The sequence below is a fragment of the Balaenoptera physalus genome (genome assembly GCF_965194825.1).
Source record: "Balaenoptera physalus genome assembly, chromosome: 6".
Lineage (NCBI taxonomy): Eukaryota > Metazoa > Chordata > Mammalia > Artiodactyla > Balaenopteridae > Balaenoptera > Balaenoptera physalus.
This window is the reverse complement of record NC_138885.1, coordinates 125950676-125967002: the sequence shown is the minus strand read 5'-3', so window position 1 is coordinate 125967002 and position 16327 is coordinate 125950676. Positions and strand designations below refer to the sequence as shown.

At 40.2% G+C, this 16327-nt stretch overlaps 1 protein-coding gene across 4 annotated transcripts in view; it reads right to left on the bottom strand.

The window, feature by feature from the left end:
- NYAP2 (neuronal tyrosine-phosphorylated phosphoinositide-3-kinase adaptor 2) overlaps positions 1-16327 on the bottom strand; it is a 269911-nt gene that overhangs the window by 35411 nt on the left and 218173 nt on the right. For 3 of the 4 annotated variants that reach the window (XM_082464618.1, XM_082464619.1, XM_082464621.1), the window contains one exon: positions 15102-15205. In XM_082464618.1, coding sequence (XP_082320744.1) covers positions 15102-15205 — 104 coding nt within the window. Of the gene's footprint in view, positions 1-4488; positions 12480-15101; positions 15206-16327 lie in introns of those variants that run through there. The other variant, XM_082464620.1, reaches the window with a different exon arrangement.

Sequence of the window (16327 nt, the reverse complement as noted above, 5' to 3'; positions counted from 1 at the left end):
AAAATGTCTCTTTGGCATGTGGATTATTTCAGGCTGAAAAAAATCAAGGCCCAAAAGACTCAGGATAAACCTTTGACCTTTCCCCTAACTGCCTAAAAGAATGTATGCAGAGAACCTGTTACAGGAAGGAAGCTATCACCATAGATAACTATAGTATGAACCAGGTGGTAAACAGAGAAGAACCCAGCAAAGTCTGTTAAAATCTTCTCTGTGTCCCATTGTCTCTGCCTGGCCCAGCAAACATTTATTTATCAAACATCTGCTTTTCCATCTCCATATGAATTGCCTTCATCCCCTTTGAAGTCCCAAACCACTACCCCCAACACCCTCTTTTATCTTTAGCTGAAGATGATATTTAAGGTGAGGGCTTGGGCCATTTTGGTGAGTTACTCAATTTTCCTGGGTTTCTCCCTCGTATACAAGTTATTAAACTCTGATTTTCTCCTGTTACTCTATCTCATGTCCTTTTAATTCTTAGACCAGCCAGAAGAACCTAGAAGGATAGAGGAAAATGTCCTCCTCCCTGACAATATTATGATTTATGAAAAGAGATATACACGTGGTCTTTATCCCTGTTCCTGGCACAGAGCTCCTAAAACCCCTGGACTTTCCTGTGATGAGAGCAATAAAGGTGCCGTTTGTTAATTTAAGGCGGTTACCTTTGGACAGTACTTAAGATGGGGCCTGGCTGCCAGTAGAGCCAGTCCTATGATTAGAGGGTTGGAACTTTCAGTCCTATTCCCCAGCCTCCAAGGAGGGGAGATGGGATGAAGATTGAATTCTATCACCAATGGCCAATGATTTAGTCAATCATGCCTATATAACTAAGCCTCCATTAAAACCCAAAAGAAGGGGGTTTGGTGAGCTTCCAGGTTGGTGAATACAAGAAGATTCAGGGAGAATGTAGCGCTCAGAAGGCATAGTTGTTTCACGCCCTTTCCTCATACCTTGCCCCATGTATCTCTTCCATCTGGCTGTTCCTGAGTTCTAACCTTTTATAATAAACTGGTGATCTAGTAAATAAAATGTTTCTCTGAGTTCTTGGAGCTGCTCTAGCAAATGAATTAAACCCAAGGAGAGAGTTGTGGGAACCTCTGGTTTATAGCTGGTTGGTGTGAAGCACAGGTAATAACCTGGACTTTGATTGATGTCTGAAGTGGGAGCAGTCTTGTGGGACTGAGCCCTGAACCTGCGGGACCTGATGCTCTCTGTGTAGACAGTGTCAGAATTGAGTTACATTGTAGGACACCTAGCTGGAGTTGGAAAATTGCTAGGTGGTGTGGGGAAAAAAATCCCACACATCAGAATTTGAATTGATGAACACACATTATTATGGTTGGTGTCAGAAGTATAGATGTTATATAAATTTTACATTAATTTAAAAGATAAAATGTATACTGAACTATTCATGGAGTGAGGGCTTTATAATCCCTTCTGTTACAGCTTTTAATTTGCTCCAATCCCAGTTTGTATCCTGTCCTAAATATACACTTGCATCATTATGAGACAGGAAGGGGGCGGGGCACAACGTTTAAAAGAATGACATAGCCCGAGGACACAACATAAACTGATTAGACTCCAATAGGTCCAAGATGGCGGACGAGTCGACTTCCACTAGACCTTGAGCCTTAGGATATGCTCATTGTAACACATCAACATGGCTAAATGACACACCCACCGGCGCCACGTTCCAAGGCCAGCCATAAAGGTCAAAAAGTGGGCCGTGGCCCAATTCCTGGAAATCCCCACCTCTTCTCCAAAATAGCTGGAATAATCCTCCCACTCATTAGCCTATGAAATTACGCACCCCTATAAAAACTGACAGCCCATACCCTGGGGCCTGTCTCGTCTTCTGAGATGGCCCACACTCTGTCTATGGAATGTGTATCTCCTTGAATAAACCTTCTTTCTCTTTACTGTGGCTCGCTCTTGAATTCTTTCCTGCTCGAAGCCAAGAACCCACACTCGGTGGCATCCCAGGAACTCAGCTGAGACCTGGGACTTGACCATCTTTTCTTGCCCCGCCTTTCTTTCCGGCATAATTAGAGTTTATTTTTCTAAAGTGGTGCCCATGGTATGCTCTTTCTCCTTCTAGTAATAAAGCTGATTTTAAAAAAATCAATGTTTAAGAATGCGGTGAATAGAGATTTCTCTTTCAGTGTGAGTTGCAGTCATGGTGTTACTTCTCTAAGGGGCCCTTGCATTTCAATCCTCTTCTCTAACATTCGTCTTTCAGTCTCCAAGAGCAGGTGAAACTAGTTCATTAAATGGCTGGGCTGAGCATATGTGATGACTGTGTACAGAGCCACCTGTCAGGAGCCCAAACACTTCTGCGAATTTCTATAACAGTATTACAATGAGATGTTTATCTATTTCCACGTTTAGCTTTAATTTATTCACTCAATATAGACTAAGACCACAGACATAGAGAACAGACTTGTGGTTGCCATGGGGGAGGGGGGGTGGAGGAGGGATGGATTGGGAGTTTGGGATTAGCACATGGAAACTGGTATATACAGAATGGATAAACAACAAGGTCCTGCTGTATAGCACAGGGAACTCTATTCAATAACCTCAGATAAACCATATGGAATAACCATATATAGATAACCATATATATATATAAACATATATATATATAAATAACCATATATATATATATAAAACTGAATCACTTTGCTGTATACCAGAAACTAACACAACATTGTAAATCAACTATACTCCAATGAAATAAATTTAAAAAAAATACAGACTAAGACTACTAGAGATTTCCAAGATGAAATATACATACCAGTTCTCAAAGAGCCTACAACCTAGTGAAAACAATTGTACTCCGCATCTTTAGAATCAAAAGAGATGCTCCTTGGAAAAATAAAAAAGGGGTTCTCTGGTCAGATATATTCAAGAATCATGACATATGATATCCTCCTCTTTGCAATTCCCAGTGCACATCTACAAACATAAGACTCTGATATTAAAGGAATTTATCTAACCTGGCTTTCTCCAGACTGCTTTTCTGGGTAGCAAAACAGTGGATAGCACCCCTCAGACAGTGCTGTCCTTTAATACAAAAATAAGGTTATTTACCGTTGTGTATGGAAATTACAAAATACAGAGGAGATATGGAGAAATACGATATGCTTGGAAGGGCTGGGACAGCCTCAAAGATGGAGAGAACACACCTGACCCCAGACTTGGAGGATGAGTCAGAGTTGCCAGGAGCCCAGGACTAAGGAGGGCATTCCAAGGGCCAGATCATACAGGCTTTGAAATCCACACAAAGCAATTTACCTCCCCTCCTGCAGGCAATGGGGAGACTTTACAGAATTTTGCATGGAAGGGTCAACACATGGTCACTCTTGTTGCTCTGGAGGATGGATCTGGCGACTGGGGGACACTGGAGACTGGAGTTGGGGAAAAGGGAGAGAGACACTGAGCCTCTCATAAAACTGCAAGGTCATCTTCTAAGACAGTTTGGATCCAAGAAAAGCCACACCACGAAGCTGCTGGAGTGGCCCCAGGCTCACTTCCTCCTGCCCTCCTGTCCCGTGGCTTGTCTTGTTTCCCCCAATGCACCACGCTTTCTTAGAGGCGAGACAGTGCTTTGCACTTCTTTACTCAACTAAAAAGTTTAATAAAAACAGCCTATAAGTTGAATAAATGAATGGCTGAAAATAGGCACCTACATTTAAACATTCTGGTTTAAACTGTGCTTTCATATGAATTATCTCATTTCATATGGATGTAGAAATCAAAATACCTGGAAATTCCATGAAGCCCAGGACAGCCACCATTGGATGTGAGCGCTTCCCACATAAGGCTTCTTCAAGGGTTCCTGTTCCATTATTGGGGTTTATATCAGAGAAGTGACAGCAGAGACTGTGTTCCTTCCTAGGTTGTATCCTGAATGGTAAGTGACTTTGGCTCTACTGGCGTCTCCTGAAAGGCCTCTCCCCACTTTCATATGCAAAGTTGACTGGGTTGGGTAAGATTACACCTGATACCTTTTGCTCCTTCAGATAACCTCCTCATTTTCTGGAAAGGAAGTCATTATACACAGCATTCCACATACTATCCCCGTCAAAATAGCTGACAACCAGGGATTATTAACTAGCTCTAGTGCAGCACTTACTTTAGAAAACAAAGGCTTTGAAGTGACAGTACGGTTGTTTCTCCACCCCTCCCCACCCCCTTTAAAGTGTCTGCTCATTGGATGGACGTAAAAGCCCAGAAGCCAGATAAATCTCGCTGAATGCATTTTTGGTCTTTTGTGTGTTGTTGGTTAAATATACCGGAGTAGTCTAGATGCTGGGGTTCAGGAGTGCCTGTTTGGGAAGGGGATGTATTTTCCTTTCAGAATGCGGAAAGAGTTAGATGTACTCAAGTGTTGAGATTCTCAAGTGTGCACACACGTGCACACTGGCACTCGCGCACACACACGCACACACTTGCATGGCTGAGCTCTCTCAACACCAGCCCGTGGTCCACAAAAGAATGATGCAACTGAGGGACAGTGAGCTTTCTTCCAGGAGTTACCGTCCCAACCCCGTCCCACCTTCGGAGATCTGGCCTTAGGTGGTGCCTTGTTCAGTTGAAATCTGAATTGAATTTGCCCCTCTGCTATGTAGCTTTTCATCTAGAAAAGTTATAAGGCAAGACCCGGAAAGTCAAAGAATGAGTAAATAAATGGATGAAAGAAAATGAAGGAAGGTGAGTTTTACAAAGAGAGCAAATTCAGAGAGACAGCTATTTATGGTAGAAAATAAAGCAGGAGTTTAGTGGCTAGAACCTCCTGGACTTACACCTCATGTCCCTACAGCCACTTCCTAGCTATAAACCTTCAACAGGTAACAGGTTCTCCAGCCTCAATTTTCTCATGAGTAAAATGGGGATAATATTGCCTACTTCATAAACATATCGTGAGAATAAAATTATATGATACGGCATTCTGGACACCGTGCCAAGCACGTAATAAGCCCTCAATGAAAACCATTTTAGAAATCTGCTTTATTTGGGGAAGGTGCTTTCCATCTGAAGGCTAATGTTTACTTGCAGCACAGAATAAAGAACAAAGATTTGCCCAGCAGGTGAGCTGGCTGGAGAAACTGAAGCTCTAGAACTCCCTGAGTAAGGCACTCCAATGTGGCTGTGCTTATTATTCTGAGTCAAGCATAGTCTAACTCTGAACTGATATTAATATAATGTAAACATTTCTTGCTAATCCACCTGTAACTTAAGTTAGAGGTAAATTTACCCACTGGTTAGGGAGACTGCTCTTTTCAGAAGTGAATCTTAAGCCATGTGTGTTAAACATGTTAATCTCAAACAAAACCAAGAAGGAATTCTTCCATTCAGCCAAGCTATCTCTGCTCCTTCACTTTCCAGTCTTCAAAATAGGGATGGCAATCCCCTTTTTCGAGGCGCAGTCTGGATTTAGAGAAATACAATATGCAGAAAATGTCAGAAATCCTATTGAAAACATCTGCATCTATTCATAAATAATATATAACACTCAGAGATCACTGGCTGTGATACTAGCTCCCCACACACAAAAGTCTAGAAAGGTGCATTTGAAAGTTAGACAGCTTAAAATTAAAAACTAAAGTAATGAAAAATGTCCAAAACAAATATCATACAAAAAATTTGCCCTGGGTTTCTATAAGCATTATGCTTATTACCCCAAACAGCATACCATCTCTGACATAAAGCAGTTTTAATTCAATCCTTTCTAAAACCTAAACACAGTTTGCAAAGTGCACTTCAGACACTAGGTAGCGCCACGTGTCCACCCAATGTTATATTATTTTCCCCAAACTAGGTTGGCCAGCCCATCTAAGGGCCTGACCTGCATTTTAACAGTTAGAGCCTGTGATGGGGAAGGCTTCTAAAATGCGATGTCTGCTAATAACTGGCAGCAGAATACAAGCATAGCATTTAGTTCTCAAATGGAGTTATCAATCTGTAAAGCTTTAATACTCCTTCAATTGCTCTCTATGTGTACAACTCAAACAAGACCTACAGTTATAAATTCATAATTTGTCCTCTAGACTTGAAGCCAAAGCTTCACTTTCAACTCTACTGACATTTTGAATAAATCTAGCAGCTAAATATTTTCAACAGCCTCCCAAAGCCTCTATTTTCTAAAAAAAAAAATTTGACACGGAATTGGAAACTTTAAAGATCTGCTTGAAAACACATGGTATAGACTAATGTGACAGTAAATGGATTTAAAATCTTCAGCTTCACTTCCCCAGACACAGCCATATTATTGTTAGCTTAGTAAACTACACCACTCTTGGCATTTGAAGAGGAACAAACGAGGATTCCAAATACTACAATAAATAAAAATATAAAAGATATTCCTTTGCCTCTGATTTTGCGTAAGAAATACCAAGTAGTGGCAACTGATCTCCATGTATTGGGACGAGATTGGCACACATTCACTTGGCAAGACGGAATGTTGTTAAAATTTAGGCCTCCTTGTTTCCATAACATTGATAATGCAATATCCTTAGTGCTTTCTTCATTTAAAAGGAAAAACATAAAAACGATAAACAAAAACAAGTTACATGGATATAATGGGCATATAAAAGTTAAACTGATATAGTGGGATAACATATCATAATGGGCATGCTTGTGGGTAAATACATGTGCAGATAAGAAAACAAAGCCTCTCAAAGTGTGGTCTGGGGAAACTTTCAGTAAATGTTGAAGTTGCAACAACTGTATCCTGTGTCTTTGCAGATAACAGCGTCCCTAGGGGCTCTAGCATTTTCATTACGTTCATTCACATTGGAACCCAAGTAGGAGAGTAAAGCAGTGTTAGGGGACCCGTGACATTTCTGAATTGATACCCTTAGTCGACTTCTACTCACTTTACTTCCAAACCACACGTGGGACCCTACAAGGAAAGAAGAAATGCTAGATACAGACTCCTTATTACATGGTAAATAACTAAATATCTAATTTCCTATTTGGAGGAGAAGGAATAATGAATATAATCCTATCAAGTGTACCAAGAGGTGGTAGGAGAAACCAATCTGTCTCAGATGCTGTCAGTAAAGAGATACACTGTCTAGAGAATTTAAAGTCAGTAATAAAACTGACTAAAAATCTGTGTGGTTTTTATTAACACCACGTGCTAGCAGTTCTATACAAGGTCAGTGATACAGGGTGGACAGACCCGTTCCCTCCATGCCCATATCTTCTGAAATACCACTGACCGCAATGACTCTTCTCCTTAGGACTTGCCAGCAAGCAGGAAAGTTGCATTTTGGCAGAAGGAAAAGCTATAAGGGAAAGAATTCTTATTTTTCTAATAGGTAATGTCTGTCCAGGACTTTACACACATATGTTATCTGATTAATCCTCAACAACAACCACACAAGGCAGATAATACTGCCCCCATTTTACAGATGAGAAAACAGACTCTGAAAAGCTGAGCAATGTATTCAAGGTCACACAGCGACCAACGGGTGGAGCCAGGGTTCTGATGGACGTCTTACATCCTCTAAACCTCACAATTTTAACCAGCTGAGTAGTTGGGACTCATAGACTGACATCATAGACTGATCATTTTGACAACTGGTACAGAACTTGGACAAGGCATAACGTCACTTGAGTACCCTTAGTTGTCGTGGGATAATAATGGGGTAGGGCTGTAGAGAGCACGCCTACAATTATGTAAGGAGGCTCTCAAAACCATCCTGGCGCACGATGAGCTCATCAGAGATGACAGCAAACGGTACGTGGTTTCCATCCCGCAAACTTCATCTAAGAACCCGAGACACATTTTATCCCTTCCATGTGTTAAAGAACGCTGGACTCTATACCTAAGCAACTTCACACCTTCCCCTGTAGCTGGATGGTTAAGTTGACAATTCTGATGCTGAAGAGGATGTACGCAGGTACGGGGGACGAGGCAGAGTCAGAGGCGGGCGCCCTCAGAGTCCATTTGCCCCACCCTTACCCTTGTTGGTCAATGCATTCAAGATTTCTCAGAGGACATCCTCTTGTTTTGTTACACTCTGCCTCCTACTCCAAGGGCATAAATGCAAGATTATTGGGTGGGGGCATTGGAATGGGGGCAAAGGGATGGGTTTGTTTAGTTCCATTCTACTCAATCTTGAAGTTATTGAGAGACTGGTCATGAGACTACTGGCCTTTAAAAAGTGACCCCAAATATGCTGCCACTTGAAATACACAGCAGTTAACAAGCACACGATGCCTACATAATATGTCAAAATTTCTCAGTTCAGATTGTGGTGTGTCCTGGAAAGCAATCTGAGTTTCTACCATCTGGTCTATGGCCATACTACCCTGAACGTGCCTGATCTTGTCTGAATTCTTTGTATTGAAAGAATTCAGGACACATATTACTGTTATTTGAAGGTGATAACAACATCTTGTTTCTTCTTTAAATACGACAGTAATTATAGGGAGCCCCACAAAGTACTAAAGCCTACCATTTTTATAAATCAACCGGACAGGCTGTAGAGGGCACACATAAGACAAAGCCTTTGTTTGTTTACTTTTTGGCCCTTTTGCATTATTTTAATGCAATGATACCATAATACAAAGCAATAGATCAATATAACCACTGACACTCCTATTTGTAACATGAATTTATTCCACTTTTCACAAGCCTAGATCCAATCTCTTTGGTAAATAACATTATTATAACAAATAACTATAATTTCTTTGTAACATAATCTTTGTTAAGATAACATTTTATTTTACAATTTGAAGTTCTTACAGATAAACCCTTCCCCAATAAGATGCTGTAAACATCTTATCTTTACATGGCATTGTAAACTTAGTGGGGTTTTCCAAGCCCCCCCATCAGGCTTTTCCATGTTTGGAAATATATGTCAGGTTAACTTGTATGCAGGATGAAAAAACAATAGGAGTTATTTAAGACCTATTGCATAGCCTGGAGGAAGTTCTGTGATGGTGGGAATCTCTGTGCATGAATGAAGTGAGTTCAGCTTTTGCTAATTGGTTATATGTTCTTTTTCTGTTTTTTTTTTTTTTTTTTTTTTTACCATTTCCATCATATGATGTAACCCTGAGCATACGATCAAACCAGCCATATAAAGGTACAAATGCGATGTAAACATTCTTTTAGTTCAGGCCTGATAGGACCTGGAATACCACAGGGTCTCAAAAAAAAGGTTTGTTCAACTCTTAAGCAAGGGATGGTAGAAAAGGGGCCCCTTCATCACGTTAAGTTGGGGAGCCACATGTTCCCCACCCACATACTCTGCTCTTTCCTCTTCCTGACACTGTTTTCTCCCATCAAACACAAAACCTTAACTACTAAATAGGAGCACTTGACATTGTATATACAACTGATCAGATGAAACCTCATAACACATATGTTCCAGGACCCAGGGCTGGAATAAAGCAAGTATGGTCTTGGCAAAGCAAGTCACATCTACACTAATGGCAGCACAGGAATTCTAAAGAGAATTGAAGTTTTTCTACTGTTAAGAGCTTGTAAGGCAAGGAATGTCACTCGCCATCCAGTTCTACAAAGATTAAGTCATTAGCCACTGCAGTCAGTGACCTGCAGTACACCCTGAAAGGAATTCAGGGTGCAGATCAGGATTAGGTATTCTGTGCCCTGGGGAAAACAGGCAAAAAAACAGGCCCTCAGATAGTTAGAAATATTTCAAGAGAAATTTTTTATGAACCTGGATTCTTGCATTTCCACATACTTAGAAAAAACACTAGTATCATTAACTGAGATAGCCTTTCTTCGTGACTAGCAGTAGTAACGTTCTACTGAGATGTTTGCTTGATAGCGCGTACCCCTCTCCCCTGGCCTCTCCCCTCACCTCTCTGGAGCAGTTCCTCAGAGCTATCTGAGAAGCTATAGTTCCCAGGCTATCGTCCTCAGTAAGTCCCTGAATAAAACTGAAACTCCCAGCTCTCACACTGTGTGTTATTTTATTTCAGATGTTAGGTTTGTTTTCATTTTTCTACCTGATCCAATGCACAGAAGCTGAAATTAAATAAGAATATACCCTTTAAGTTTACATTACTGAGAAATGTGGGCAGGCATCGAGTGGCTGAAATTAGAATTCCTTTCCATGTCCTTGTCGGAGTATTTATGTTACTATACTCAGGATCCCTTTGTCTTTAGTCTTCCTCACGCTCTCCAGGCTCCTACAAGTTTTGTGTGCAAATGTCCTGATTGTCTGAGAGTTACAAAAGCCCAGACCTCACACACAGGCTGCGAAAGAGCAATGGTCTGCTCAAAGGTTTCAGGCAAAGCACACTGAGGCTGTGGGACCAATCAAAACACCTCGCTACCCTGATGGTATTAAAGACCAAGAGAAAAGACAAAATTAGATTGTGTGAGAAAAACATTTTTTCGAGGATATATAGAAAGAGACATTTATCGAGAGAGATATTTAGTAAGTCAACCAAAGTCATTGAGTGTCACACTCTAAAATGGGTAAAGTCTTTGTCAGGGAATCCTCTTAAATTCTCAGTCTTAGTCTTTCATATGTACTGATCCCTAATTTCTATCTTTGGATGATTTAGCTCCCTTTTTTTTTTACTGTATATAGAAAACAACTTTGACATCCAGGCATGTCCAGAAACACACCCTAGACATGCATCAAGCTATGGATGCTAATATGTTCTTCCATTATCTAGGAAAGCTGGCCACATGCTGGCGTGCAGACATAGCCATGGAGCCCATGGGAAAAAAGAAGGCATTCTGCTCTGCAGGAGCCCAGGCAGGCTCTCATTAGGCCCCAGCAGGGTCATCAAGTGAAAGGAGGATGTTAGGAGCTTGGAGGGAGTCCAGAGGGCTGCCATCAAAAGAAATAAATGTTTGAGAAATAATACTGAAGGGGCAAGTTGAAAGGAACTGGGCTTGTTTCCTTGGATAACAGCTTATAAGCGCACAGCATGGACCAGTCTGGGCAAGGCCTCTTCTGGGTAGTGAGAAGGCAGCTCTCAAGCCACAGAGGGCCCACGGAACAAGAGATAATGGCTTCAGGGGCGATTTTTAAATTTCTAGAGAAATGTGGGGCTCTCAGATTTTGAAATGTATGTCCAAAGGAAGTGACAGATGGCTTTCTGTTACCCCCTTCCCAACATCAAGGATAATCAGAGATAATCTAGTTTAGAACAATTGACAAACCTCAGAGAGAAGGTGAGTTCTCAGTTCAACACTTAGGTCACTGTTAGCTCTGTGATTCCCTGATTTGACTTGGGGGGCTGTTACTTAAAAAATGTGAAGTGTGTGTGTTAGTGAGCGCGTGATTGTGTGTGTGTGTGTGTGTGATAGTGCGCAGAGTATGTGAGAGTTTGTGTGTATGCATGTGCATAAGTATATTGGGAGTGTGTGTGTGTGTGTGTGTGTGTGTGTGTGTGTGTGTGTGTGAGAGAGAGGATGTGGCTCTCATCTCCTTCCTTCCCAGAAAAATAAGTACAAACATTTCTTGGGAACATTTTTCCAAAGAGAGCTGGCACTTTTGTCTGGAGACACACCCTAGCTGCTCCTTCCTTGAAGGAAAGCCTGGCTTTCTCATGGCCCTGCTCCTTAGTTTCTATTCCATCACCTGCTGCAGTAAAACTAGAGATGGCCCCATCTCCAGAGTAAAGGGGGTCACTAACACCATAGGCCAGAGATGGAGGGATCACATGAACATCATTTGCTGTCTATAGAGGCACTCACACTTCTTTCTTCTGAGTACACAGCTTTCTACTTCACTACAGAAGAAAAAAAAAAAAAAGATAAAGTGATGTGCTTCAAGTTCAAAATATTTCTCCTATACAGTTTTGCTTTTATAAATAAGAAAATAAAATAGCTTTCTCATGGAAGCTGCAGAAATTCAATCTAATTTCCAAAGGTTTGCTTTATGACAAATGCCAAAATATGTGGTTGCTTTGCCGTAAAATTCCAAGGAAATGTCACTTTCCCCTAATTGCCCCGTGACTGCTCTATTTACTCAGGAGTGAATTAAGAAAGAAAAGATCTATTTGTCATCTCACCGAGTTTTAGAGAGTATTACACGTTGTGTAAGAAGCTCTAAATGCTTTGGAACTCATACTTCTTTCTTGAGCTTCCCGTCTTCTCTTACGTATTTTAAAGTTCCAGTCAGATGAAACTATACATTTCTACAAATCTTGTGTCTCCTATATTACCTGAAGCCGAAACAGACTGCATAGCCAAGCAAACATTACCTCCACTTTTATTTTTACACAAATGCCCTTGGTGGGCGGTCACTATGCGCCCCGGGCTCCTCGGCGGGTCAGTCAATCACTACTGTCTCCAGATTCTTTAAGGGTGGTCCATCATCATTGGCCTAGGCTCCTGGGGGTGAGCGTCAGTCCCTTTTGGCCAGCTCTACCCATCTCTGCTGGAGTAACCTCCGTCCCTTCTGTCTCCTCCTGCAATACTTCTTAGAAAGCTCCAACCATGATCTGAAGTGGTGGGTGAAAAACTAGTACTGAGGGAGCTGAAAAGAGATAAGACGTGAACAACCTGGAAAAAAAAACACAGCTCCTTCTCTATGAGCAGAAATGTCCCATAATATGTCTTCTTAAAGCCAGACTCCTCAATAGATAAGCACTACTGGAATTATTTCAGTGACTGCTTTTGTTTGTCTGAAACAGATCGCATGGTCTTCCAAAGATTTCCTAGTAAGAAGTCTATCAATCGTCTATTAAGCGTTCTGTGTTTTAATAACTATCAAGAATCCTGGTGGGGGAAAAACACTTTTTAAAAAGTGACCAGGATGATTATTTGTTGGATAATGCTAGGTGTTCCGCATCCTAGTTTGTGTACGAATATTCAATGTTTTTAAATGTCTTTCACCATTGCCTGGGGTGACTGAGCCTAGGGCTGTGTCATCCTGGTTGTAACTTAAGGAGACATCTCAGTCAAGAGCATGGGAATTAGGTGAGAAGAGGGTCTTCAATAAGTACCCATTGCCTTTAGTTCAATTCCAAGTTGTAGGAATGCAGAGCAAGGTTCTTCTGAGCCATGTTTACCCCGTTAGCACTAGGATATGGGAAGAGGTGAATACTACATCTGGTCACAAGCCACAGGGGAGAGACTCAGAGGCCAGCCTTCTAATTTGCAGCCCTGACACCCCTTCTATGATGTGGCTGTGTGCCAGAATCTCTCCTGGTTGGAGAGGAAAAGTGCAGCATCTAAGTAACAAGAGGGTCTTTCTCCTGTTGCTGTATTTTGAAGAATGAAGAGCATCCTACCAGGTAAGCGAAGAGCTGATAATGCAAAGGCACAAAGTTGTACCTTGTTTCTGTTCTGTAAGTTACCCCAGGAAACTGCTTTCATTGAGAATTGAAGGGGCGTAGGATGAAACGACTATAAAGATAATTAGGAAAAAAAGCAAATGAAAACAAAGAGCACAAAACCTCTCTGAGATACCGAGGTAATGCAATAGCAAGGTATATATACTTGGAAAATTGATTGTATTAATGCAATCCTCCGCCAGCTAGCTAAAGTTCTCTCCTTTCTGTATTCAAGTTTTTAAGCTTTGAAAATCTGTAAATGTAATATTTTGGAATAGCTTTAATCAACTAAGGTGGCAATTTATCTTAGTGAGGTTGATTGTGTTATTTATTTATTTATTCATTGTCTTATTGTTTCTACTGCTTTTATACCCAAAAAAGTGTTTCAGGTGTATTCATTTGGTTACAAAGCATTTAAAATGTTAAATTAAGACACAAGAAATTCTAAATGGCACTTGAGATGCTCTTGAGAGGAACCTCTCATCTCTTGCATTTGTAGATATCTCATATATTCATAAATCAAATCCTGTGCATATTTAAGCCAGACCAAAATACTATAAAGCACCCTGTCTCCCATTAGAAAAAATGCAATTATTCTTCCTGGTTATGTTTTTAAAATAGCTTGACATTTATATAATTGATGACTATGTAATTTGCTAATCAGTAATGGACAGTTCCCATGGAGGTATCATTGCTAGTTTTATAATTTACAATTTCAGAAGAGTTTTATGAAAGTGAACATTAAAGCTGGGAAGCAGAGAGAAACCACTCCAGGATGGCATTATCCTATTTAACACCCATAATATATTTAACAGTAACAACAATTAAGCTTCACAAATTGTCATTGTACTGAATTCCTATTGGATGAATTATAGATAGAGCATTTATATGTAGTGATTTTTCCCCATACTATATCCTCCGTACACAAGCATGTACCCATGAACATCAGAGCAACATATTGTACTATAAAGGATTAAATGATACTGTAGCTTATGCCTTTATTTCTTGTATCTTTTCTCCAAATGATAATAGAGATCTCATATACCATGCATAAACACTTACATTCCCTTACTGAGAACATTTCTGATATTTTTGGTATAAGAGAGAAAAGTGTCATTTGTTTAAAGACTGCCTTACTAATCTACAGTTTTGGGTAAATACCTAGATTATCTGGTTGGTCAATTTGTCTTTTTGGCCAAGAGAAAAGACTAGCTGCCATGTTCAATCCAAATGAGTTGGTATATGAATATTTATCAGGACATCAATATTCACTGTCTTACAATCATGCTCCAAGCTAAATAAAAATAAAAGTAAAACGGCCACAAATATTACAGTATAATAGGATAAGAACTAAACAATATGTACAAATTCATTGACAACATCTGTGCAAGTGTTGTGGACAAAACATTTAAAAAGAAATCTACATAAAACAAAGTCGGTAAATTTATCAAACGTTGATAAATTTTCGGAGACAGTATAAAAGTACACAAAACATGGAAGAGAGAAAGAACTTTAAAAAAATAACCACTAAGCCAATACATATAGTACAAGTTTACATTTATATTACAGAATGATGGAAACCAGAGACAAAAACGATTTGGTAACAAACAGCAAAGAAAGTTGCGCCAATCACAGGGAAGGAAGACTTTCCTTTTTGGATGAAAACACAGAGGGCCACAGCTCACCCCTCCCACCCATACACACACAGAAAAATAAAAGCAAATGCAAAATTTGTTACAGCAACACACGACAGACAGAGGTGGAAAGCGTTTGGCATGTCGCATCACAGGAAGTCAATCACGATTGGCTAACGATGATGGTACCTGGCTCTGTTGCAGGTCACTGGCTTGCCTGAGAGGAGTAACGGATGGAGGGGGCACACCTGATGTGGACGCGGACCGGCCTAGTTTGCAGCTTACTTTCGGTTCTGCGAACAAGGGGGAAAGACAGAGCATTAGCTGAGCAAAGTCTGCAAGGATGAACCGGATCCCAGACTTTCTTCTGGTTTTGCTACATGTCCTTTTAATACACTGAATTCTTCTGATGTTTGCTAATCATTGGCAGGTGATGAAACAATTTCATAACAATTGATTCTAAAATGAACCTTGTTCACAGGTCAGCTCCTGGGAATAAAGAACAAACCACTTAAGTTCCACGCCTTGTTGCCTTGCACACTTTACCCTATTTAGAGTGAATTTCTATAGAGTGATTACTGGAGCAACAAAATCCCATTGGGGAAAAAGCCAGTGACATGACTATTTTTGGTGCTTCATTTTCAGTCTTGGTCCAAGGGTCTCCTGTATCCTAAAATGTCTTTTCCACTCTCTCCAAATTTTTCTTGCATCCCTCCCTCCTTTCATTCTTTCATTCTTTCTTTTCTTCATTCGTTCTCTTATTCTTTCCTTCTTTTTCTAATTTCCTAACTTTCTAATTTTCAAGTCTATATTGTGCTGATTACTTTCACCATGTTTTCAATGTAACATTTCTCTAACTTCATTTGCTTTTAATTGTATAACCACTTCTAAGACTTTTGACATCTTTCATAATAATATTATTTTTCAAAATTAAAAAGCCTTCCCCTAACTCTTCCTCTATTTAAGGAGCCTAAATAGGCTGCTTAGGTCATTATCAAGATACTTTGGAGACTGCAATTTGGGGAATGGAAAGAGTTCCTTCATTCAAGAAGCTCAGAATTTATGGTATAGAGAGGACACTGATTTTCAGAAATACTTGAAGGTATTTATAAAGGAGAAAAAGGCATTAAAAGAAAAGCTGACATCTGTGCTTTTGCCACAAACTTTTATACTAGCTGTCAGTTTTTGAGTGCCTAGTATATCCCAGCTTCTGTTTGGGCTGCACTTAAATTATCTCTAATCTTAAAGATAATCTTTAGAGTTACAGAGTTAGCTATAAATGCTCCCAATTTACAAATTAGAAACCTGAGGCTCAGCAAGGTTAATATTTGCATTGCAAATACACAAGCACTTTTCAAAAAAACCTTTCATTATATTAATAAATTTGACTTAAAGATGAAACTCTCTGAACTAGC